The following is a 9,581-nucleotide window of genomic DNA, read 5'->3' as shown; positions in this document are numbered from 1 at the left end:
ACCCCACTCACTGGATTTCACTTGCTGGCGCCGACTCCCGCTCGAGGCCGCCTCACGGCGAGCCTTCGGGGCTCGCGCGGTGCTCGCGCGCGGGTTTTACGTGCTCCGCGCGTGAGAATTCGTTCGCGCGTCTACCGGGTAGTTCGCGCGTAATTGTGGTGGTTTCTCGAACCGCCACATTATTATTTAAATACTTAACATAAGAAATTACGGTTACAATATATATACTATTGGTATACATTTGAAGACTAATTTTCTCTTTACGAAGATCGCATAAACAAAAATTAATATTTATGATTAAAAATGTAATAACACATGTAAATATTTAACACTAAATGTAAAGTTCTTATTATATGTATATTGAACATTATACATAAATGTAAACATGAGTGTGTGTGTTGTGTGTATGACATATATACATATATATATCAATCACTTTCATCGGACGCATCAGGATCTTCCGTTTCAAAAATGCCATCAGTATCAAAATGATCATTGGAAACAGCGTCTTCAGAACACATTTCTTCCGTTTCCGCTGTTCTTTTATCTTTGGTACTTCTCAAATACTGTCGTTTTGCCGCACGAAAAACTTCCATTATTTCTAATTTAAATTCCGCCCTAGTTTCGGGCCCTTTAAAATTTGGACATCTTTTAGCTGCATCTAAAATACATAATAATATTTACACATTATTGATATTTAAAGAATCAAAATATTCATATTTTAACATATGTAGCGTATATTATGCTTTTATAAAACGGAAAATACATACAAAAAATACTTTTGCAATCTGTGTATTGTAAAATGCTAACGATTCTTTTGTTCGACCCCAATAAGTAAATTTACATGTTAGTTCATCTGTCATTGTTTCTTTTTGGAAATGACTGAGAGCTTCTCTCAACTTTATGCCGCCAAATTTAAGATATGTTAGCTGTAATAAATTTTCATAATTAGTTTATAATTATCTGTTTTTTGCAAAAAATCAATAATATATAATATATATAGATCAAGCATTTCTATACCTTAGTACAGCAGCATGTAAAGCTGGAAGTTGACAGTTTACTGTGACAGATAATTCCTTTATAAGGCTTTATAGAATTGCTTTACAACTCTATATCATTTTATCTTATAAGATGTCAATTGTGAGATATCTGTATTTTAGCATTTAATTGTGTAGCCTTATCTGTAATAGGACTATTGAGACAGCGAATATAGTGACATCTTTCTATTATAAGATAGAATGAGATGGCAAGACTTAAAAAACAACTATCTTTCTGGGATGGGCATTTTTGGACACGAGCAATTGGACAAAAACCACTCCTCACATCAACCGATGCTTATAGGTAAGCAGCATGATTGGCCAATCAAAGACTATTGTCCAGTCGAGCGTGTCTAAACTGACATCATCCTCTTTCTTAATAACTGTTAATTCCGGTTTTACTTGTTGGATGGAATGCTTGATCCATTATTATGTCCATCATGAAGTCCATTATAAGATATGTCGTTGGAAAAATGCATATCAAATACCAATTCTTGCTGACGATCTATATCGGTTTCTAGTTCCTTAAATTCTTCTACCGTTTTCAAGGGAAAACCATCTGGTCTTTTATATAACGTGTTCGCATCGTCAATGTATGATGTTCTTTTAAAACTTTTATATCAGATAATATTATAGAATTTTGCTTTGAGTAATATACAATAAGATCATTTATTTTATTACCCCACACATACACACACACACACAGCAGGGAGGGTTTGGAGTCAAAAAATACTACGGGAGTGACGAACCGTGGGGTCCTTATCTCTGCTGTGACACATAAAGATTTTTGTTCACGGAGCTTTTCAAGGTCATTCAAAATTCACAAATAATGTCACCAACTAACAGATTTTGTAAAACCCTACTATGTGTGTGTGTTTTTTCAAACATTTTTCAAAAAAATCAATACCTTCCGAGATTTGACTATTCGGCAGTCCGAATTTTTCATGTTTGACTGGATATAACTCGATAACTGTCTATTATTGAGCTTTGTGCCCATTACATCTTTTGTTCAGTAGGTCATAAGCTACAACATATGTAAAAACCAATTGATTTGACCGGGACAGATTTTCCATATGATTAGTACGGGGTTCTTTGAGATATCGGATCAATTCCACAGCAATGATGCAGCAACATTTTGCAGTGAATTTGCAAAGTTGCAATATTGCGGTGAAAGATTGCTACAATATGTATGCAATCTTTGTGTGCTGTATGGGAAAGCATAAATTATAGCAAGTGTTTCTAATTAAAATCTAAGATAACGACTTTCAGTATCAGAAGTTCTTTTCCAAAATACAAAATACAGGAATGAAATTTCCAAAATACATAAAAATTTCCAAAATACAAAAGAATACAGGATGAAATTTCCAAAATACATAAAATTTCATATCCGACTTTCTTTGCATCAAAATTGCACCATACTCTAATAAACTAGCATCGCAATGTAATTCAGTTAAATCTTTTGAACTATAAATAGCTAATAATGGAACTTGAACTTAAATTCTATTGTTTCGAATGCCTCTAATTCTTTAGCACTAAATTAAAAAGGAAATTAGGCTTAATTGTCTCATACAACGGTTTGGCAATAAATGCAAATTTTTTTATAAATTTCCGAAAGTAAAAACTAAAACCAATTAAACTTTGTACATCTTTAATATTTCGAGGAATAAGAAATTTTTGTATAGCTGCTACGCCATTCATAGTAGGTTGTATTCCTTCTTTTGTAATTAAATAATCCACATATTCTATTTTTGTCGTTAAAAATTCACATTTATCCAATCTTAATTCCATTTTATTTTGTATTAATAATCGGAAAACGTGTTTCAGGATTTTAATTTGATGTTCCAGCGTCTCTAATACAATCAGAATATCATCTAAATAGACTGATACATCGCCTGATTCTATTAATATACAAAATACATCATCTGGAGTACCAATATCTACCAAGGTATTTAAATATTAAATATAATTAATATTATTATTGCTTATCTGGTAAGTAACATTCTTCTGGAAATTGTCTTCCTTAACCACGTTCTCGATATTAGCAATTTCTTTTTTTTTGCCCTTTCTTGGAACAGTCCTTTGCCACGTTCAAGTTCTCGACAGGTAAAACAAGATCTTTTCTCGCGCTTAGGTTGTCTGCATTGATTAATGTGATGACCAAATTTATTGCAGTTGTAGCATTTATTGCCTTTGATAAACTTATATTCTTTTTGCTGATGTCTTGAGGTTCTTATATTCATCTTCGCCTCACTTTTAATCGTTTCTACTTTGTAATTATTATCGGTCGCTGATTTTAATCGGTGATTTAAACCAGTATCTGATCGAATTGTGACTTTCTTAAATGCGTAATAAATTAACATCTAAAGCATTGCAATTGCTGAGTACGGATATTGCAAAATATCGCACATTCCACTCTCAGAAACGAAGAGACGTAAAAAACATACAAGGACATGCGACACGAAACATGACTGTTACAACAACTACACAAAGACAGACAGCACCATTACAATATTCACAATCTCCAGTATCATCATCCCTGCATGCTTCATCATCATCATTCTCACGTGCACAATCATATGAACACATGCCTTCTCCATCAGTACAACATAGAAACATTTCATCACGCTCTTCTTCATCAGTCGCTCAATCATTTGTACGAAACATTCCTCTAACATCAAAATCATCACCACAACGCAAACAAACATCATCACTCTCTTCTTCGGCCGCCCAATCATTAGCACAAAACATTCTTCCACTATCAAAATCCTCATCACAGCTGAAACAAACATCATCACGCTCTCTTTCACCAGCCATAAAATCATTCACACAAAACATTCATCCACCATCAAAACCATTATCACAATATAAACAAACATTATTACGACCATCTCCATCACCATCTTCATCAACTGTACAACGCAATTTACGCCTATTACCAGTCAGAGAAAATAGCCAAGAACATAAAGAAGAAGGGACACCAGATGAAAGAATATCCCACGATATAGTGCGGTCTTTAAAGTAAGTTTCAAAAATAATTACAAATAAAATAAAATAATAACAAAGATTGTCTATGTGTCTGAATGAAAACATTCATTTTATTTCAGAATGATCATGACGCAACTACGTCGTAGAGCGACAAATTTCCATCGAAAAGAAAACTGAGTAAACATCACTTGCAATAGTTACATAGTTATATAATTTAATCTTTATTCCTCTCAGGCTTTCATTAGATATTATTATTTATTATTGAGTTTATTATATTATTGTTAGATATTATCGAGTTTTAAAATAATTAGAAAAACTTGTCTTATTTTGGTTTAGGCTTTTCCAGTTCAGATTTTATTTATTCTTCCTCGAGTTGTTATTTTTTCATCTCGTTCATTTCTTTTATATTATATTTTATCGATATGTTGCGTTTGGCAAACAGGCGTAGTCGCAAGCCTTATCATTTATTATCTGCAGCCCATCGTCGTTGTTTGGCAAAATTAGAAAGAACTGCACGTAATGAATACGAATGTATACAACAGCAGAATTTAGATCTTGCTAGAGCCGATTCAGATTTTGTCAACAAAAAACAAATTCTTGCGGAACGCAATCAGACTAAAGAGGATGAAATTTTTGTATCTTCTGATGCATCAGTTGATGATGTGCAATTTACTTTTAATGAGATCGATGAAGTATTAAATTCTTCAAACGTTGAATCCGTTAATGAATCCATTTCAGATTATGATAATGCGGTAAATATTGAGTCTCAAAATACTATCGATAATTTTCAAGAACGCCTTGCTGAAACTTTCGTATGCAATGATATGTCTCATACGCAAATAAACGCTGTTTTACAAGTTGTTCGAACACATCCTTGTTTATTTACTTTGCCAAAGGATAGTAGAACGCTTCTAAAAACTCCACGGACCGCGCACTCAACACTTAACATTGCAGGGGGTGAATATCTTCATTTAGGAGTTGAGACAGGAATTCTTTTCATTCTTCAACAAACCTCTCCGGAATTGATTCCACTTGATCCTTTAATGATAGACTTTAGCACAGATGGTGCAACACTAGATGGGCAGGGTAAAATTCAAATCTGGCCAATACAAATTAGAATTGCAAATATTCCTCGAAGTAAACCCGAAATCGTAGGCATCTGGAGAGGTTCATCGAAACCAACTAATGCGCAGGAATTATTCCAATATTTTGTGGATGAAGTTCAGGATATATTTAATCGTGGAGGAGTTGTTTTTCGTAATCAATTAAAACTAATTAAATTGAGGTGTTTCATAGCTGATTCCGGACACCTTGTATATATATTTTATATATTTTTTATTATATATATATAATTTTAATTAGATATATGATATTTTCAATTATATAAGTTATGTACATATATACATATACACATATACATTATATACATATATATTCCAAACACAAGTATATAATTAGTAATAACATAACATCAAATGTTTTAATTTTTTATTAATTATTACGAGAGAAAATATTTCCTCGTACAATGTAAATGTTTGTACAAATGTTTGACATATTTCTGAAATGTTTAATAAATAAATTTTTTATAATAAAGTAATTGTTTTTTTTAAATATATGTACAACTTTTAATAATAAAATCAAAAGAGAAAAAAGGAGAAAGAAGCCAGTACAAAAAATATATTCTTGTTCTGGTACTCTACTGGTACTGTAACAGTACAGCGTACGATCGTTAACCCTACGTCAAGTGCACTGTGGCGTTACGGTAGCCGCATACCAGTACGGCGTACTGGTAACGTACGCCTACGGTACGCACGTACCTGATAGTTACGGTACTGATACGTAGAGTACGACGTTCGTTCACTGTATTAGTACCGTGGAAGTATTTTGTTATCTGGGATAAATTGAGAATATAACATAATTGTGAATATAAAATCATCTATTTTTTACATAAATTTTATAAAAGTAATAATCGATACAAAACATAAACATAATAAATTTATTACAAATAAATATAACACATTTTTTAATAAGTTGAATTTCAATATTTGTTAATAAATTAAAAAATATGTACTTCATCTACAAAATTTTTAAAAAAGTATTTCTTACTGTATAACACATTATTATGAAATAAAATAAAAAGGCAATCTAATAATCGTGAACAGTAATTTATGTCGTTAAAAAATTCCTGCGTTTAATTGGGGACAAAAATATTGTGATGGAAAATAGTATTCTATTTTACTTTAGTTAATATATATGTATATATAGAGAACAAAAATTGTATGGTTTTGAGGGGGACATAAGATGGTGTCATTGGTTTGACCTTGAGTGAACGTGCCAAGATCATATGAAGTTCAACTTTATTTTTTTAAATGGAATCGCCTATTTTTTATTGCATATTCTTGTAGTTTTCAAAACACTATAATCAAGTATTTTTTCATTAAGTACTTTTTGAGTTATTTTATATTTTAATCTGACATATTTTGATATAAAAAATAAAATATCTCGTAAAATATTTAGTTTTCGATAATCTTACCGTAATACTTTTATGTACGAATGTTGGAATTTCGGAAAACGTAATCTCGGAAAAGTTTGCCAATCTGATTTTTCGATGGCCTCGTTCCCCATAGAGTGACTTTTACGGAAAACGGAATACTATTCTAATCTCAAACCGCCTTTTAATTTAGAAAATTTCTTCATTATCTTTTGTTATAATGAATAATACATCCAAATTTCACTTTTTTACGGATTCTTCTACTGTAGTAATTATTTTTTTGTTATAAAACAATGACTAAATTTTTCAAATTTTAAAAATTCCGGAAATATTAGTCCATTGGGAATCCAGTCACAAAAATTTTGGCTCGACAAGCACGCAATTTTTAACGATAACTATTTATAAAAAATAAGTATTGATAAAAAATTGAATATTTATATATTAATGAATACTTACCGAACAATATTTATCAACAATGAAATTTTTCTTATACACATAAGAATTCAATCCCGATCTTTTGTATTTAAACAAATCTAAATTTCTTCAAATAATACCTGATTGGTTGATCCCTATTCTATTATTTTTCCGAGATTCCGTTTTCCGAAGTTCCGACTGTCATGGGACGGCACCCTAAAGGTATGTGAAAAAATTTTAATCGTAACCATAAAGTCGTAAGCAAATCAACCAATCACAGTTAAACATTCTTGTTATGTTTTTGGAGTGCTTGATTGTGATTAGTCGATTTGCTTACGGCCTTACGATTACGACTAAAACTTTTTCATGTGCAATGGCTTTAAATGACAATCAATAAACTACGTGATTAGGAAGCTTCACGCGTTTGCGCGACATCTATGCACTCGAATCGATTCTTGAATCTGATCCGCACGAAAGTTTCCTCCGCCCGGTTCCATAGGAAAAAATGAAGAGAACGCGTGACATACAGGAATACACAGTTCATGAGCGTACTAGACAAGCCGAGACTGATATACATATATATAATAAAGCGCATATATATAGAGCGCATTATATATCATATTATTTTGTCTAGATATAGTATAAAGCCTAATACGATGCGCTTCTTCATGGTAAATCATACACATACGGCGCTGCAAAATTATTATATTAATTTATATACTGGCACTCTTGCGAAATTATGTGTCGTTGTTGTCGAAAAACAACATTTTGATACCTGACGCGAAGCAAATAAGTTTATTTGTCTTTACGCATGCACATGCAAATGCACACGCTAATAGTAATTATACATCGATCATGCAGTATATATCGATAAGAATGCAGTTGGCAACTTTCTCCGAAAGTGAAATCTCTGTTCAGCGAGAAAGTTAATAACGCGCCGCAAATAATTTAAACGCGCGTACAGATAATGCTCTCGCATGTTTTGGACATTTTTTTTCTTGTAGTTTGTTATATTTTATAAAGAATCATATCTCTGTTATATATGTTTGTATGTGTGTATAGTAATAAACTTTTTTTAAAGAAAATATATCTTTGTAGTATTATTCTCTTTTCTCAACTTTAATTGTATAGATTGTAAAGAAAGGCGTAAAATATGATAAGATGTAAATATGGTAAGATAAATTTGAAGCCCCCAAGGTTCTCTCAATAGAGAAAACGCTGTCCGTGTTTTTTAACACGAGTAAAACTATTCTAATGATCTAATGAATACTGTAAAAGAAAAGAATACTGTCAAGAAAGAGATATATATGATTTTGCAATGCATCTTGATAATATCAATGTTTGCTGCTTAAACAAAAAGATGATGATTAAGCAAATAACTTGATGCTTTCAAATTGAGAAACAACGCTTCTCGGCTTACAGAACTAAGATCGCTTTCAATATTGCAATTCTCTTGTCATTTGACAGGATTTGATTGACGAACATTGTAGAAAAATCCTGATGTATATAAAATATTCTTAATTATTCTATAAAGAAGAATGGAACAAATTAATATGTAATTAATTTTATACGAAAGATTAGTAATTTGTCGAAATCGAGAAAATTTGAATATATATATATGTATATTTAACATTATTCGCACAAGTAATCGCGAGATAAACATACGTTTCAACATCGAGCAATATATATATACAAGCGGGATACGCGCATATATGTATAGCAAATTTATATATACAATATCTTTGTAGCGCGAGTATGAAAGTATACACGAGTTTCATCGTAAACGGGAAAAAGGAGCAGGACCAGTAAAAAGTAACCCATGAGTCGTCAGTGGGCCATGGAATTCAAACGGTACGAGGGCACATTCATTTCTTCGCAAGTCGCGAATGCAACAACATCCGAGTGTGTGTGAATACGCTGTATCTGCATCTTGCATTTGCAAATCTTAATATTCGCACGATAATTCGCATAGTGATATTCAAGAATCGAGTAAGTGTCAGATACAGAATTTTCATATTAGTGTTTTTCTCTTTTCTTTTTGTTTTTAATTATTAAATCTTTTACAGTGGCCAAAGAGTCGTTCGTGTTCTCGACCATAGAGGACGAGAAGGGAGAGAAGTTGGACGAGATGTTTGGGGTGAAGCCGAGTTTCTTAAGAATATTACCCGGTCGTTGCTTGTTGCCACCGAAAATCGTCTTTTACGCGCAAAAAATACGCGACTTTACCGTATACGAGGATGACGTTTGGATGGTCTCGCATCCTCGTACTGGTAATAATGCGTAATTTTAAAGATAAAGCATAATTATATATAGGATGTTCTATAATATGTGGGAGTCACTTCAGAAATGGATTTAGCACTTTAGACTTGTATATACAATACAGGGTGAGTTTTTTAACATGAAACTGTAAAATATCTGGGAAAGTAAGCTTTATCGAAAAAAATGTTTCAAACAAAAGTTGTAGGGTTCGGAGGGGGCCACATGATAAAAATATGGATTTGACCTTGAGTGACCTTTTTAAGATGAGATCAATGTGATCGACGTTTTCTTAAATGGAAAATAAAATATCTCGTAAAATATTCAGTTTTTGATAATCTTACCGTAATACTTTTGTGTACAGAATAATGAGACAAATCAATTAGTATAAAAAAAAA

General features: G+C 32.0%; 1 protein-coding gene across 1 annotated transcript in view; it reads left to right on the top strand.

Annotated features, from left to right (window-relative positions):
- The first annotated feature begins 4,444 nt into the window (after window positions 1-4,444).
- The window catches only part of LOC115242810, a 17,949-nt gene continuing 12,812 nt past the window's right edge, over window positions 4,445-9,581 (top strand). The window contains exons 1-2 of the mRNA XM_029819350.1: window positions 4,445-5,108; window positions 8,994-9,197. Coding sequence (XP_029675210.1) covers window positions 4,445-5,108; window positions 8,994-9,197 — 868 coding nt within the window. The remainder of the gene's footprint in view (window positions 5,109-8,993; window positions 9,198-9,581) is intronic.

Source organism: Formica exsecta, unplaced genomic scaffold (assembly GCF_003651465.1).
Source record: "Formica exsecta isolate Colony F162 unplaced genomic scaffold, ASM365146v1 scaffold639, whole genome shotgun sequence".
Taxonomy (NCBI): domain Eukaryota; kingdom Metazoa; phylum Arthropoda; class Insecta; order Hymenoptera; family Formicidae; genus Formica; species Formica exsecta.
This window is presented reverse-complemented; position numbering and strand designations above follow the sequence as displayed.